Here is a 16,849-nt window from a genome sequence, read left to right on the forward strand (position 1 = left end):
CAAGGTGGTGATCGGTCACAGTTTGGGCTCGGTGGTCTCGGAGGTCTGTTCCTCACTCAGAGCTCCAATGTCTCGCTCGCACAGCTCTCATCCTTCCCGTTCGGGTACCCCGCTTCCCCCCGGGACTACACTCCCCATGATGCCCCGCGCCGCCGCCGGAAGCGGGCGTGCGTCCGGCGCGCTTGCGCCCTGCCGGTGGCGGCGGTGTGTCCGTCATGGCGGCGTCCATCTCCGGCTACACCTTCAGCTCCGTGTGCTACTGCAGCGCCAACAGCAGCGCCGACCACGTACGTGTCCCCTGCCGCCGCCCCGGTCCCGCGGGGCTCCCTCACACYGCACTCCGACTGGCGGCTGCGCTGCGAGGCTGCCGGGCCGCGCCGCCGCCGGTGGGGCCCGGCCGCGGGTCACAGCGGGCGGGGGCGGCCCCAGACAGACACAGCGGGGCGGGATGCGGGGTGTCCGGGCGGGATGCGGGGTGTCCGGTGTGTGGAGCGGCCGGGATGCTCCGCGGGGTGCCCGGGATGTGGAATGCCTGGGTTGTTCTCTCCCGGGTACAATGTGGGATGTCCCGGCTGCTCCCTGGACTGTGGGGTGCCCGAGGCGCTTCTCCCGGCGTTTGGGGTGTCCAGGCTGCTCCCCGCGGGATGTRGGCAGTCTGGGCGGGATGTGGGCTGTCTGAGCGCGATGTGGGGTCTCCGGGATGCTCCCCCCCAGGATGTGGGATGCCTGCAGTGCTCCCTTGGGGATGTGGTGTGKTCGGACTGTTCCCCGGATTGTAGAGTGCCCGGCTGGAATGTGGGGTGTCCGGGCTGCTCCCCGCGGGGTGGGGCTCCCGCGGGATACTGGTTGTGGGTGGAAAATGCGCCTGTAAAAGCTCCGTCAGTGGTTTTCCAGCAGCTGCGACTGACCACGGGCGCAGTGCAGAGCCGGSTGTTCCCGAATCCCTCGGTTTTGCTGGCACATTTTTAGCCTGAGCTTGCTCTTTTTCGCTGCACCTTGTGCCAAAACCTGCTGATTCCAGCTCAGTCTCCTTCCTCATTTTGGGTAGGGATGGAGAATAAATGAATTTACCTTTAAATTGCCTTAGTTTTAAATTGCCTTCTGGGTTTTACAATCCATGATGTTTTTTAGGGTCCAGCCTAGTCTCCACACTAAAATTTGTGTAAGTCCCTGCAGGTATAAACTCTACTTACCCTGGCTTTGCAGGAGCAAAGCACTGTCATGCTCAGGGCTCCTCCTTTTCCCCTGTAGCTGGGGCTGGGGCAGAACCCTCCCTTTTGTGATGTGTTTGCCTTATGTAAGTTGTGTGTAAAATATTCCTTTTGTACAGCCCATCCCTKTAGCATTGTAGAAGAATGTTGGCAAAGCAGAAAACCAGTTTTGATAAGGGCTCAGGGCAGGTTATACCCASCTCAGATGTGTCTTTCAAACTTCATCTTTATTTCAGTTTCAAGCTAAGAAAGTTACAGTAAATAAGTGCTTATAGTGGAATTTTTTTTTTCTATTTTTAAACTCTTCTTTTAAAATTGCAGGAAGGATTTCTGCTGGGAGAGGTGAGGCAAGAAGAGACTTTTAGCATTAGTGATTCACAGATCAGCAACACTGAATTTCTACAAGTGATTGGTAAGTGATGTAACTTTGAGACATTCTGAAACAGACACTGCTCAGGTTTCAAGTTTTCAGGAGATTTCATTAAGAGTTACTTCACTTGTGAGATGATCACAGGGTGTTGTCAGACTTTCAGGATCACGTTTGCCACAGTGTCTGTGTTTGTGGTTGAGAAGTGAGGAAGGGAAACAAATCCTTGCAAGTTACAGGGGATTTTATGCATCTCCTTTTATAGAGGAAAGATCGTTTATTGAAGACATTTATCTGCATTCCATGATGGAGAAATTACTGTGGGGGGTTTCCTGCTTGATACAGTTGCCTAAATACAGCATGTGCTCAAAATAAAATGAGTCCATTGCTTGATTTGCTGATGCTGAAAGGGACTGATTTTCAGTAGCAGGTTTGGATGGATGACTGGGAGTTGGTAACATCATAAACTGTCACAGCAGGACTGGACAAGGAATACTTGTCAGACAATTTATTGATAAGCACAAGTTCTGTAAAGCTGATCTGTTGTGAAAAGCGAACCAAGATCAAAGATCTTGCTTCTAAGTGCTGGTTGAAGCAGATTTTTTTAGACATGAGTGAGAARCTATTGCATGTTTGGTTTATAGAAAATAGGAGAGCCCTGAAAGAAGCTGCCTTTTGGCTTCTGTATATATRACCAGCTGTTAAAATAGATTTAAACGTTCTTAAAAACCCAAGCATGTCCATGTCTGGCTTTGCGAGTGTGATCCCAGATAACAAAGCAGGGTGTGCATAAGGCTCAAGGAATACACAAACAGCTTTGGATTGACTCTCAGATGTTACTCTGACACAGAACAGGTGATCTATGAACGTGTGGAGTGCTACCATGTTACATCTCAAGAGACTTCCCACCTTGGAGTGGKGATGGTTTTGTGCTCTGGACTCCAGAAGGTTGAGTAGTTTTCTGTTCTGGTTATTCATAAGAGAATTTGGGTGGTAAATTGAGTGTGAAGTGTCACTTAATTATGAGCTAAATTATGGAAAATAAAGGCGTRGTATTTTTTGTATCAGAATGTTGCTGATGGCTATGGGTGTTCAGACATAACTGAGAGAGGCAGTCACTTCTTTAAGTTTTTGAATTRGACCTTGCTCTTCAGTGCTCACTGATCTTGGTTGTTGTTGGCAGTGATGTCACCAGCTGCAGCCTTGGCCTGGTTTCCTAAACCAAGTGTTTGTGGGGTTAAAAATTGCTCCCCTTTAGGATCACTGCTTTGTCATATTATTGGTTACAGTTACGTTATGMAAATGGAAATCACCCACTCCTGGGGATCTTCTGGATATTTTTTTGCTTGCCATTTTAACTTCAATATTTATTCATCAACATTAACCCTTGAACTCCCAGTTCAGCTCACAAGATTGACAGTTTTGTGGCACTGTTGTCACAGATGAGTGTTATGCTTCTTTTGGGTCTCTTTAGTGGTGATGTTTGMGTATAWAATTRTGTACAKAGTATGTGAACTAYRTATATATATGTATGTGTARACCTTAAATTTAAAATGTTGGCTGCTTCATGTGATCTGAGCAGGCRGCTTCTTGCTTCCTGTTTTTCAAAACACAGGGACTSTGTTGCAAGATCAGAATCCAAGAATCAAGAATGTTGTKGCAGTCAGTATATTTGCTGGAAAGGAATTGATCTGAGCTGGAGTAATTGTGCTTACAGGCTATGTTAGCAGATTGTTTCCACAGATTCCTGTTTGATGGTGTGAAAATATTAGGGTTGATACAATTTTATWTCAAATAAAGGAAGTCAGTAACTCTAACAGCAGCATCCTGAGCAGTTCTTGCCAGTGAGAATGTGCAGTTTCTCAGGCAGTGTGCCTGGAATGGATGCTCAGGGCCTTGTTTTGATAGACACCAAATGTGCTGAGATGTGAGTGTGTTCTGTCTGCTGTTCTTGGGAGTTGTGATCCATCCGCTGGTGCCTCTGCTGAGATGGCAACCCTGAGCAGCCCRTGGCTGCCAGAGCAGCAGGTGGTGAGTCACTGCACGGAGGCAGAGCCTCAACAAAGTTATTGCTAAACACTCCAGTGGGGTTCTGGTGGAGGAGCTGGAAATGTTTGTGCTGTGTCATCACAGAATCCCAGGATGGTTTGGGTTRGAAAGGACCTTGAAACCCATCCAGTTCCACCCTGTGCCATGGCCAGGAGCACCTTCCACTAGAGCAGGTTGCTCCAAGCCCCTAAAAAAATCAGTTGTGCTTGATGTTGGAAAGATGATGTGGATTGGATTTTTACTCTTTCCTCACACTTCTCTGAGATTACTGACATGTTACAACATGTGCTGATTGAATAAGCGTCCTAGTATTTATTACAACCTTTCAGTGAAAAAACACTGCTCTGACTTTTTAATGTTTCATATAACAGAATTATAAAGTGCAACTAAATGTTTTGAAATTGCTTTTAACCCCTTTTCTCATTAGAGATTGTTTGTCTTGCCTCTTTAAACACTCCAATGTGTAGTRTTTCAGTGCTTCCCTTCCCCGTCCCTTTTTTTCTTCATTGCTGCTGTGAGAAACAATGTATATGAATTGAARTAAACTGTTGTGGAAAGGCATAACAGAAAGAAAACAAAAATCTGAAATGCCTTTGTGAGGAGCTTGCAACTATAACATAGTATCAAAAGTGTATTTGAGGCTCAGATAAATTCCTGTGTATCTGAGCAAGTGTATGCCTTGCTTATTAAAATATTTTTCTATGTAAAGTGAGAAATTAAAAAGTGAAGCCAGTTTTCTGGGTATGGTGCTGTGTCATCAAGTGTTGTTGAGACATTAAGGGCAGTGTGTGGTCTGACATGAATGTTTCTTGCTCAGTGGCTCTGATGTGGAAAGCTCATGCAAGATATGCCACTGTAATTTCTCTTTGCCTGGAGCAGTTTGACATATGTCACTTTTTTTTTGTTTGTTTGTTTGTTGTTGCAGAAATCCATAACCATGAGCCTTGTTCAAAACTCTTTAGGTAAGCTTTTTTGTTGTCTTGCTGTGTTGACTGCAGAATATAAAAATAGGGAGCTCCCTGCAATAWATTAGCATTTCAAATATCCCTGCCAGTGTTTGCTCATCTGATGGTATTACAGCARCACATGGAAGTGGCACCAACCATGACAATGAAAGTGGGAGTTGACGGTTTTAGTAGCAGCTTGAAAGGGGTTTATTTCTCTCTCTGYTTGGATTTCCATTTTGTTTAACAGGCTGAGATAGGATAGTAGTCAGGTCAGCTCACATCACTCTGATGATAAGGATGAATGTCAAAATCAATTTAAATTATTGTAGTCTTAGGGTGGCTCTGCCTGGGCCTGGTGGGTCACAGCACCCGTTGTGTGCCCTAACCCTGGTAACTTGCTGGGTTAACAAGTTGGTTTGTATTTAGTGGTACACACCCRCACCAACTAATTAATCTGAAACTTTCAGCTTCCTAATTATTTTTGCCATCTGATCTCCTGAACTCCAGAATTTAAATTAAATATGGGGCTAATATATTCTATTTAACAGCATCCATCTATTTRCATGTAGATTTTCTCTGTAGTCTTCACTTGTTCCACAGTGATGGCTTCTAAAGCGCCGTCTAGAATTCCTTTTGAGAAGGAGTTCCCAATTAATCTCCTCTTGTCTTGAGAGATTTCCAGCCAATTAAGAAGACACAGTAGCTCAGACATTATGATTGACATTGGTTGCATTAAAGAGAAAAGCTGCAGTCAGTCACTTGCTGGCTGATAATTACAGAGAGTGTACTCTTAACCCAGTGATTTAAATGCTGCAGACTGCACACATGGAGATAATATCCCAGTGTCTGGTCAGCTCCTTCTGGATCCCAGGGATGCTTTGTGCAGCACATATCCAAACGGATCACGTTCCCTGCTTCCCCCAGGCAAGGAATTGGTTGTTAGTGCCAGAGCTGATGGAGGAAGGGGAGCAGGCAGGATCTCACTGTGTGCTGCTGTTCAAGAAAGCTGATGAATTCATTTACTGCAGAGCACCAGAAACTCTCACTGCTCATACGCTTTTTATCAGGRCCAGAGCATGGTGTTGATTATTCCCATAAAGCACAGACAGAGAAAGAGTTGGATATCCATTGCTAACCAGGATGTACGAATAAATATTGCAATAATGAACTGAAAAGACTATGCAAATATGACACAGTGTCTCATATTAGTCATTGGTTGTAGTCTGAATTTTCTCAATAACTTACACCTTGAAGCAAATAGTATTTCCACCTTTATTTACCAGCCAAATACTGAGCTCAGGTTTTGTTGGGTTTTTACTGTTTCCCAGCTCAAAATTGAGGTCATATACCCCTAAAGCAGAGTGTTTTCCTGCACTGCTTTAGGTGTTAGTGATATCAGCTCTTGAAAAAGTCCAAGGAGAATCTTTTCCAAATGTTTTCCCTTTTATCATGCACTCTGATCTACCTGAATTTCTAAACCTGACTGTGTAGGTAGATTTATTAATTCCTAAATCTGTCATGTCCACAAAATAACAACATGTAAGGATTTGGGCCTCAGCTGTGGAAGCAGAATCATGTGGAAAGACCATGATACATTAAATTATTGCTGACTCTTTTGGCTTCAAGGGTCCAAACATGTGGGTGTAATTGCAGGTTTGGAGCTCAAGAAATGGATTTGGAGTTTCATGTAAAATGGCCCTGCTTTCATTTCTTCTGGGCTGGTAGGCTTCTGATTATCAAAGCAGGGTTTTACAGAATGGTGGTCAAAGTAAAATTACACAGTGCATTTCTGTTGGTAAAAGTAAAACTCTGAAAATTGCTTTGCATTGTCTAGAATACCATCTACGTGAAGAACACTTTATAGTGTGTGTTTGTAAACTGTGCACCCACCTTTCTCTCTTCCTTTTTGTTCAAGCTTTTATGACTAYGCAGGCAAAGTTAATGAGGAGAGCTTGGACAGAATTCTCAAAGACCGAAGAAAAGTAAGTTTTCTATCTTTTCTTTCTTTTGTAGGCACTGGAAAGAGTGGTTTAGGAAAAAAAAAAAAACCAAAAAAACCCAAGGTAGTTAACTAGAATAAATACTTTCCTCCCCAAATCTCATAGTTTGTTTTGATCCAGGGCTTATCCCATACAGAAGTTGTTGGATTTGTGGTGCTTAGATTAAACTGGGGGCAATGTCTAATTTCCCTGAAGGAATGCAAAGGGTTTCAGTGCAGGTGACCAAAAATGTAGGGCTGTATTGACCCTCTCAAACTCAAATCTTGAGGAATTTCATTGTCATGAAGCTTTTGKGTAATTGTGATACCACAGTTTTAGCCCCTTTATTCTCACAAGGTAAATCTGTGTCTTTTTTTTTCTAATGTACTTTGATTACAGAACGTTATTGGATGGTACAGATTTAGGAGAAACACCCAGCAGCAGATGTCATATAGAGAGCACATCATTCATAAACAGCTGACACACATCCTTGGAGTGCCTGATCTTGTCTTCCTTCTCTTCAGCTTCATTTCCACTGCAAATAACTCAACACATGCTTTAGAATATGTGCTTTTTAGACCAAACCGAAGGTAAGAAAACTGAATGAACCAGTCCTCATTCTTTGTTCTGCTTCTTCCTGCTRTTCTTTAAACTATTTAGGAGTTTGTACAGTTGTACTTGAAGAAGGGTTTGCGTTTGACCAGTGATGGCTTGGGGCAAACTTGTTAGCAGTAACAGCCATTTTCTCTTGTGCAAATAATTTATTAATTAAAGTTGAAGTGAGGAAAAATTCTTCTCAGTCTCAATTTAAATCATCAGATAAAAAAAAGATCCATTTTAAGAGGTATCAGATGTCAATACCCTGTTTTTTATAGAGGATCTGAATGTATCTCTGGTAGTTTGAGTGCCTATTTCATAGGTTYTAAGAGGTGTGGAAATGGCTCTGTACTAAGATAGTTTTTGATCCTGCATTTGTTTTGAACACAGCTTGTAATATTCAACAACTTTTACAACAAACTTCATGCAAAAACATTAAAATTAGATGGGTTTGGATTATCAGAGGGATGAGATAATGTCAATGCTTTTATAAAGAATCTTTGAAAAATGAATTAAGAAATCTTTCTAAACTTTCTCTGCAGGTATAATCAAAGGGTGTCACTTACTATTCCTAATCTAGGCAACACTAGTCAACAGGAATACAAAGTTTCTTCAGTGCCAAATACTTCTCAGAATTATGCCAAAGTTATTAAGGAACACGGGTAAGGACTTTGCTTTGTAAATAAAGTAGTCATGAAGTTCTAACTCTGTATTCCCAGACAATACTCAAATGTGCATATTGAGCAGCAAAAAACTGCATCTGGAGGAGAGTGGTCAGTTCCTAGTGTGCTTTTTTCCTGCTTAGAATTGAATCTTTTTTACTCCAGAAAAGCAGAATTGGTGTGGCCAGTCCATGCTGGGGCCCTGCTGGCTGGATGCTTCTGACTTGATTTCCACCCACAACCCACCTCCCTAAGGAATTCTGTGTGCAAGCTTGGTTTAAAACTTGAACTCAGAAGCATTGAAGTCTCGTTGTTTTTCTTAAGTATGTTCAATTAAATGCCATAAATTCAGAGTAGCTTTTCTGACTGTTAACAATGAAATTATACAAGCTTAAAGATTTTGGCACAAGTTAAATCTCATTCAAATGAGTCTTTATTGTTCCAGAAGGAATTTTGGTATTGAACATACTGCTGTCCAAATTTTTCGTTCTTGACAGTATGGTATACTCTTAGCAATATATTATTGCTAAAATAGCATATTTAGCAATAAAATACATTTTAAAATACAGTGATAGACTGCTTAACAGCTGTTCAAAGACAGCATGAGCTAGAAACCTTTGTTATCTTTTCTAACTAATGATTTCTGCTTTGCTTTCATTTTTAGTACTGATTTTTTTGACAAAGATGGAGTGATGAAGGACATCAGGGCTATATATCAGGTTTATAATGCACTTCAGGAAAAAGTACAGGTAACATCCTTTACTCCATACTGCCTGGGATGTATGTGTGTGGCATTTTTATTCATCCTTTGGTTAAACCAGGAGTGGAAGAGATGGAGATTTCTAGGGCTCATAAACAATTATCATGAACTGTAGGAAAATAAGTCTGACTTTAAAATTAAATGTTTCGTTTTCTTTTTAATGTGAGCATTTGAAGTGGCTTCTGTGCAAGTGGTTGGTGCGAATATCATCAATCTTTTCCCCTTTGCAAGTAAATTATTTAATACTTAGTGATTTATGGGAAGTGTTTTTTGTCATTTTTAAGAGTTAGCAGTGAAGAGAAGCCCTGCTGAAGGCTGTAGGGATTTGCAGAGGTTTAAAAATGACTCCTGGCTCTGGGTATAGAGCATGAGCAGAGCACCATCTGTTAGTTAAAACTTGTGAACATTTTGTGTGGAGCATGAGTGAATCCTGCTCCAAATGTGCCAAAGCATCTGAAAATGCCTGGAGTGTCAGCTCTGCTCATTGTGAGCTTGTCAGTTCACAGCTTGTCCTGTGTGAAGAGCAGTGGAGCTGTGCAGCCCCGGGAGCTCACACATCTGCTAATTGTGCTGCAGTCACAGCTTGTTCCCAGGCTTTCCCTTTGCATCTGCCCTGGGGGGATTAGTGTCTCTGCTCCAGCTCAGCTCTGCTGGTTGGCTCCTGGAGCAGGGAACAAGGCAGGAATCCCTCCAACCATCCTCTGACCCTGCCTGCACAGTGGGGAGCTGCTCTTTCTCACTGGGAAGTTGCTGCTTCCAGCCTTCTTTGAAAGGTGGGTAAGGCAGACACTTGGCATGGCAGCTTCAGGGGACAGGAAAATGTATCTTCAGAGATGAATCCATTAGCTAATGGATTATTCTGTAATGCTGTTCTTGCCAAGAACATGGCTATCCTTTGTGCTCCTGCTGTCATTTGAATTACTGTCTGGAAAAATGGAAATGGGATTCTTGAACCTGGAGGAAAGGAGGATGAAGGGAGACATTATTGCTCTCTTCTCCCAGGTAACCGCTTGAAACCACTTCAAGTTGCACCAGGGTGGTTTATGTTGGAGATTAGGAACAATTTTGTCACTGAGAGGGYTGTCAGGCGTGGGAACAGGCTGTTCAGGGCAATGGTGGAGTCATCATCCCCAGAAGTGTTCTCTTCAAAACTGATCATGATTAATGAGCATGACCAATGCTTAATTTCATAGAATCACAAAACAATGGTTTTGGTGGGAAGGGACCTTAAAAGTCATCTCATTCTACCTCCTGCCATGGGCAGGGACATCTTCCACTATCCCAGATTGCTTCAAGCCTCATCCATCCTGAACACTTCCAGAAATGGGACACTAACCAGCTTCAGATCTTATTACAAATCTTCTGTCATGATGAATTACTTGGAAATGTTTTTCCTATAACGCAGCAACAGCCAGTAAAAAAACAATCTTGAGGTTGAATATCACTGCTGCAGTTAAATTCTGTTCTTAGTTTTGTGCTTCAATGGCTTCTTGTCTGGTAGTAGCTTTATAAATGTTGTCCTGAAACTATTTCCTATATTTTTGCCCAGTCTTAGCATATCTTATGTTTTTCTCCCAGGCAGTATGTATAGATGTAGAAAAAAGTGAACGTGTTGTCGAATCTTTTCAAGCTGATGTAAACAAGTTGAAAAGGCAAATAGCACAAAAGAAGAATGAAAAAGAACAAGAAATAAGTAAGTTGTCTTATAATTACCTTTTCTTCCCTCAGAAGCAAATGCTGTGAGGACAAAAGGCTTAATGGAGTTAAAAATTGTTGTATTGGTGATAACTCATGGGAAGAAATACCACATTGGGAAGGGCATGTGATGGATTTGTTTTGAATGACACCTGAGCTGTGAAAGTGTGTGTTGCAGGTATTTCTGTTGGAGTCATCCTGTGTTAGCAAGCTTAAAAAACRGGAGAGACAACACTGTAGAGAAAGAATGAGCAAGTCAGTTCTGGAAATAACACAGGAAAAGATGAGCTGTAGGAAAGGAAAAGTGGAAAAAACAAATCTAGACAGTGAAGAGATTCCTTCTGAAGGAAAGAAATGGGGGTACTGTGTTTACAGGCCAGGAGGTATCCATGGTTTTATAAAATGTTTATTCCCACTCTCTTTTGCTGACTTAATGGCAAACATGTTTAACATTGGAATACCATTTTCTAATGTTGAACTAAATCTTTTAGGTGTTTGCTCCATAATTTCCTGAGTGAGTGAGACTTGCTGTGTGAGCGTAGTTGGCTGGTTGCCACACTGTCCATCCTTCCTAAAAATTGAGTGTGGCCTCAGGAGACTGTGGTTAGCAGTAGATGAGTTTTGTGAAGCACTTGGTTCTTTTCAAAGAGGCATTGCTGATCTCATTGAATTTGTGAGTGCAAGGGAAGAATGAAGGTAGAGAGTAGAGCAGAGAATAGGCAAATGGGGAGTAAAATGAAAACCTAAATAATTCATACGCAAATTACATATTTCAGCAAACACTGCCTCTTTTTATCCATGTTTTGAAATGATAAGAAAATAACCAAATGTTGCCATTTTAGTTACAAAAATTGTTTTTCCTGTTACCTTAAGCTGTGCCTGATGCTAAAAGTTGGTTTAGGTKGGTGAACACCCTAAACTCTGCAATGGGCCTGCTGCTGCTATGACTGGTATTTTAATTTTCAYCAGGCAGCCAAGCTACTGGTATCACATGAGCACTTTAGAGCACAGTTTGATCTGTCAGCCCAAGTTCTTCTTTCTCTGAACCTCAAAGATAAGGGAAAAGAGCCAGGATTAGCCCAAGACCATTTAAAAGGTGGAAGTAAATGAGTCACTGCTGTTTCCTGCTTGGCTGTAGATGAAGTAGGCAGGGAGCTGCTACTATGGGGAAGCAGAGGTGGGTATTTACTGTGGCTGGAGCTGATCCCAGCACAGATGGGAAGAGCTGGGGGAGGAGGAAGAGGAGGAGGAGGAAGAGCAGTTAGTGCTCAGCTCTGGGTACTACCAGGGAGATGCAAATGCTGGACTGAGAATTTGTGCCAGAGCAGATAATCATGTGAGAGGGCTGAAACAAGAAAACATGCAGCGTGGAGCTCTGCAGTATTTTTAGATGTGAGTAGTTAATTACTGAATCTGGCCTTCTGTTCCCTCACTTGCTCAATGTTGGGAGAATTTTCTTGGTTTTAGTGAGGAAAAGGCAGCGTTTGATTCCAATTCCTGTGTGAGTGTTGTGTGAGAGCTTGGTGTTCTTACAAACTTTGGGTTATCAGGTTATGCCTTAAACAGTCCAGAGTAAAAGGCAGTTGAGACTTTAGCTGCCATATCCTGAAATAGTTYTGTACATGTAGCAGGATGTTCCAGGGTTTGGTGAGTGCTGTGCACTTCCCAGATCCCAGGAAATCTTTCACTGAAGTTTTCCTGTTGTGTCCCAGAAATGGAGTGCTGTTATATGGCCACTTGAGGRAATATTCTCCTTTTATTACCAACAGACATCTCAGTGACTTGGTTCAAGGAACTCTTCACCCTCCATTTGGGGTTTCTCCAGAAATGTAGGGAAACAGTAAATAGAGCTGATCCCATTGTGTCCATCACCTTACACATGCCAGTGCAACTCTGGCAGGTTTGTTGGTTAATAACCCCTTAGGAACCAGGCAAAAACTTCAGTCTCTCCCAGTGTTTAACAAAACAGTACAGTGTTCCCACCAGGACATTTTTCCTTGTGYCTAGTGTACACTAACTTACCTCTCTGCAGCAGCCTCTTAGGCACATTTGAAGGATGAAACACTCTCCTCAGCCTTCCCTGCTGATCCCAGTTATTCCAGCCTTTCTTATGTTTTAGATCTCTGATGAGCCCTTTTGTTTTGTAGAGTTTTTCCAGTTTTCCCTATTTTTTGAACTGTGGTGTTCAGTTACATATATTCTGGTTGGATTTTTAACAGCTACAGTAAAATAATACATACCTGTACCTCCATAGCTGAGCACACCTCATGTATATTGATACTTATAGTTTACATAAATCAAGTTTCTTTTCTGCAGAAGGGYGCAAGTGTTCCTCATTTTGCAGCTTTTGCAGTTCATTATTTTTGTGCATGTCTTCCCTAAATTATTTTCCAAATCAGCTCATTTAAGATGACTTTCACATTCYTGTAATTCCTCCCTGCTGTAATTCCTCCCAGTTGTAATTCCATTGTTTAGATTTTTAATGTGAGTGCARTTTTTAAATAATAATTTGAGGGAAGAACACATGGTGACTTCTTTGCAGGTGTTCATGAGGTTATCCCTAGCACAAGGGGCATTGGAAGAGAAAGTACAAAGWGATATTTTTAAGATGTAATATCAAATATGAGTTATCATGGATGAAAAGTGATGTGAGTTGTACTGATCAAGACACATGTGGAGAGGAGCAGGCAGGTTGAACCCTGAAAAATAGTGAGAAAAAATGAGGTGGAAACAGCAGCAGGCTATGGAAACATCCTGTAGCTGTGTTTTTTGGGAGCTTAAACTGGAGGAAATGATCTGTACAGGATGACTGTGCCCATGAAAGTGTAGCATGCTTGCACTTGGATAGTTTATTTGCTTTCTGACTCATTTTGGATTTGAAATGGGATCACTGGGATAACTGAGCTGTGCTGATCCTGATGAGGTTCATGGCTGCACTGCTAAATTTAGGGAAGTTTGTCATGCTCAAAGAGCAGGGTGCAGTGTTAGGCAAGATTTGATGTGATAGTTGGGGACAGTGTATTGATGTCTCTATAAGCCTAAAATCAGAAKTATGAAAGATGAGTAGTGCAGAGGGGACAGGATCCAGTGCTGGAGCTGGAAAACAATGCCAGGGATGAACATTTGATAACAAACAGAAAGTAAGAAGAGAGGACAGGGCTGGGTGGGCAAGGTGGGTATATGGAGCCCATTGCCAAGAAAGCATTAAATACCCCCCTGTTCTTTGCTTTGCAGGAATGCAGCAGGCMATTTTAAGCAGGCAAATGCCAACAGATAACTTGGAGCCCATGTTTGTTCCACGAATGTCCTACACTGGGTTTGCTGTGGAAGGCTGCACACTCGAAGACTCGGATGTGTCTGATCCTCCCCCGCCATACTCGGATTTCAACACAACCACTCAAGACAGTTCTGTCAGCCCCGGGCTCCTGGAGAGCAGTGTCTTCATGCCTCGGCCTCAGGCAGTAGGATCTTCCAGTTATGTTCCCACAAGTGCAGGATTGAAATATTCTGGTAATGGAGCATCCATGCCATCTTCCCAAAGAGCGCTCGGTGACAATGTTGATGAATCAGAAGACAGTGATTATGAGAATTTGCTTGAACCCACAGAATCATCTGACAGTGAATACTCACAGACAAGGGAGTCACGACCTTCAGCACATCCCGATGGTGATTCCAGGAACACTCAAACTTCTCAGATTTGATAGGGGGGAAAACAAAAAAAAAAATCCACGTGACACTGTTTTTTCATAATTGTTACCGAGAGATTTTGGGGATTTAACCCGGAGGAAATGAACTACACAGGATTACTGTGCACACAAAATGTAGAAGACTTGCACTAGATGGTTTATTCACCTTGTGATACATTTTGCAAGTTTTATAATGGAATCATTAGGATAATCAAGTTGTACTAATACTGATGAGGTTCATGGATGTACTGGTAAATTTAGGCAAAATGAAATTTATAGAGATCTTGTAGCTTTTGTTGCCATATTTTCTTTAAGACAATAAATTGGGATGTAGTAATTAAGCACAGTTAGTCTACAGATAATGTTCTCAAATCAAAACTTACCTCTTGCACTATCATGCCTTGAATTTTAATTTTTGAAAGGGAATAAATATATCAGCCGCCTTCAAAATAGCTTTCTATGGTAAGCCAAATTGGCCTTTGCAAGCAAAGAAATTTTGATAATTCTGAGAAGCCTGATTGGAAAAGATGTGGTCACCCTCTTTCTGTGGGCATGCCCTCATCAGAGGAGGGGTTTGGTTTGACCTTTTTTATTAGCAGAATGTGTCTCACTTCAACTGATGGTTGCCTTTTTTTCTGTAAAGGGTGTTGGGGGGTGGGATGCCTGGTAAATCATCCAGATGAATGTCATAAATAGAATTATTCTGGTTTCACTGGGTTTACAATGACTTTACGCCACACTAGCCTCATTTATTGTCTCATGTGTTCTTTTAGCATAAATATGAAGTGCACATACAGGAGTAAATGACCGACAGAAGTAGTAAATTCCATCATGATTGGACTTTGGAGTCTGCAAATTACAAACATCAGAGACTGCTGTTTCCATTTTATTTGCATCTGAGTATTGGATTTACGCTTCTAGATGAGTTATTTTATGTAATACATAGGGGATAGGGTAGGAGAAGATTGTTTGGAGAGTCCCCTGGGTTTATTACCTCTTTTCCTCTGGGTGAAACATGTAAATGATTATTTTAATTTGAATWACAGCTCTTGTCAGAAAACTGCCGTTTGGGATAAATGAAGTGTGGTATATTTAGGGAATTTCATGTTTGGATGCACTTACTTTTATTTAAATACTGCTTGTATGCTAACGTTGCCCAAAATATGTGAAATTGTGCCACTAAGAAGTTTGTATTATTGGACTTTATCCCTGATGTGTAAATGAGAAAATACACATTTTAAGATGAGGTTATCTGCAGCATTTATCACTTTGAGGTGTCAATAGCCACTTCTTTGGTTTACACCCAGAACAGCAAAGCAGTCACTTAAAAWTTTTAAATTTACACACTGAAATTTWGGTCTTTTGGATCATATCCATAGGCAGAAGTCTGTTCATTACCCTCTCCTTACCTGTACTAAATTGAGCAAAATAACTTTGGGAAAAATGAGATGTTAAAATTACCACTCRTCTACCGAGTGTTTCCACCTTTAAACATCCAGCGCTCTGGTTTTAACTATTTTACATTGTTCTCATTAGCCTTAATTTGATGGWTTTTTGTCTTGGAGTGTTGCAATCCCTGGAACAGAGACCTTGCTGTGGAGTCACCACCTGTGAGCACCTGTGGCTCAGGTGTGAACGTGTGGATGCTGGAATCAGAATTGACAGGTTGGCAGCCACCGTCTTTATTTTTATTCTGCACAGAAACCTGCAAAATGTACATCTCTTGACAAAGCAGTTCAATGTGACAATAAAATCTTATTTAATCCTAACATAGATTTTAATACTTGTCAGGTTCCACGTTGGTAGAAGAGCTCGCTGGGGAGTAGAAATGCAGCTCAAAAGGGCTGGGCTGTTTGTGGGACTGAGGGGATGTGGTAGAGGGGGCCTGACACGTGTGCTCATGTTTATACAAGAATCTTGAATTCTGGGGTTATTTAACAAAAAATATTAAAAGTTCTGCTTGGTTTTCTGTGCACCATGCAGGTGGAACAAGTGTGTCATCGTGCCTTCCAGCCTGTGCCTATCTGCAGTTATTTTCATTTACCATAACTTCTGACTCATAACAACAAAGGGTGTGGCTTGATTAATATGTATATATATTTAAATTCAGGTAATATTCTGGCAAAAATACACCTGGTTAGACTTTGCAGTTTTCATAACAGTCATGTTAAAAACAATGATGTTGGGTTGTGATCTGTCAGAAGGCAAAAAGGAGCAGCTTTAATCCTGAATTGTGGAGTTCCTGTGAAACACCAGGAAGTCTGGGTTGGTGATTCCCAGAAGCAGGTCCAGCAGCTGTGTGTCCTCTCACATGGAGGCAGCCTTGAGGAAAATCTACTGAAAATTGGCTTCTGTGCCCTTCAGTTCCAAATCCTGGCGTTTTCCTGGTAAAGTGAAATATTTTCTGGTTGATCCTGAGAAACTTGGAATCACTGTTCCCTTTATTTCCAAATTTACTCTGATTTCCCCTCTGATTGTTGATAGCAAGAAGAACAGGAATCACCATATGGGAAGCCTCAATGGATTAGAACTACCMCATATGCTTACAAAGGGAAGCATCATCAAATATTTCTGAAATTAGCTTGGATTGACACTCTGGGAGTCTCCAAGTCCTCTCTTTGCTTTCAGAATGGAATATGTTGGCAGAAAGATGTGCGAGCATTGTTAATTTTGGCATGTTCATGACTGTGCAGGTTTGGRGTTCACATCTCACATCTCTGGGGACATTTCGCTGCCTCTGACATGTCCTGAGTTAAAATGTAAAGAGAAGCTGTTACTGTTGGTGTAGCAGYGAGATAAGACAAGCAAACTGATAAGAACTCCTGTTAAGTGGGAAGATGCTCCTGACTGCACTGAATGTAGCTAGAATCAGTCTGAAACTTTGCTTTTTTTGGTG

The 16,849-nt window shown here is 41.8% G+C and overlaps 2 protein-coding genes across 2 annotated transcripts in view; one reads left to right on the plus strand and one right to left on the minus strand.

Moving 5' to 3' along the window:
- The window catches only part of EEF1AKMT2 (EEF1A lysine methyltransferase 2), a 10,756-nt gene extending 10,539 nt beyond the window's left edge, over positions 1–217 (minus strand). Inside the window, exon 1 of the mRNA XM_057381210.1 lies at positions 109–217. Coding sequence (XP_057237193.1) covers positions 109–217 — 109 coding nt within the window. The remainder of the gene's footprint in view (positions 1–108) is intronic.
- On the plus strand, positions 178–15,948 carry ABRAXAS2 (abraxas 2, BRISC complex subunit). The gene is made up of 9 exons (XM_057381213.1): positions 178–287; positions 1,533–1,623; positions 4,553–4,589; positions 6,490–6,556; positions 6,953–7,143; positions 7,693–7,812; positions 8,477–8,561; positions 10,151–10,265; positions 13,502–15,948. The coding sequence occupies exons 1-9, from the start codon at positions 216–218 to the stop codon at positions 13,966–13,968; spliced, it is 1,245 nt and encodes a 414-aa protein (XP_057237196.1). The 5' UTR covers positions 178–215; the 3' UTR covers positions 13,969–15,948.
- Positions 15,949–16,849: the final 901 nt, after the last annotated feature.

The sequence above is a fragment of the Malurus melanocephalus genome, unplaced genomic scaffold (assembly GCF_030028575.1).
Source record: "Malurus melanocephalus ecotype Western Australia unplaced genomic scaffold, MMel_1.1 scaffold_498, whole genome shotgun sequence".
Lineage (NCBI taxonomy): Eukaryota > Metazoa > Chordata > Aves > Passeriformes > Maluridae > Malurus > Malurus melanocephalus.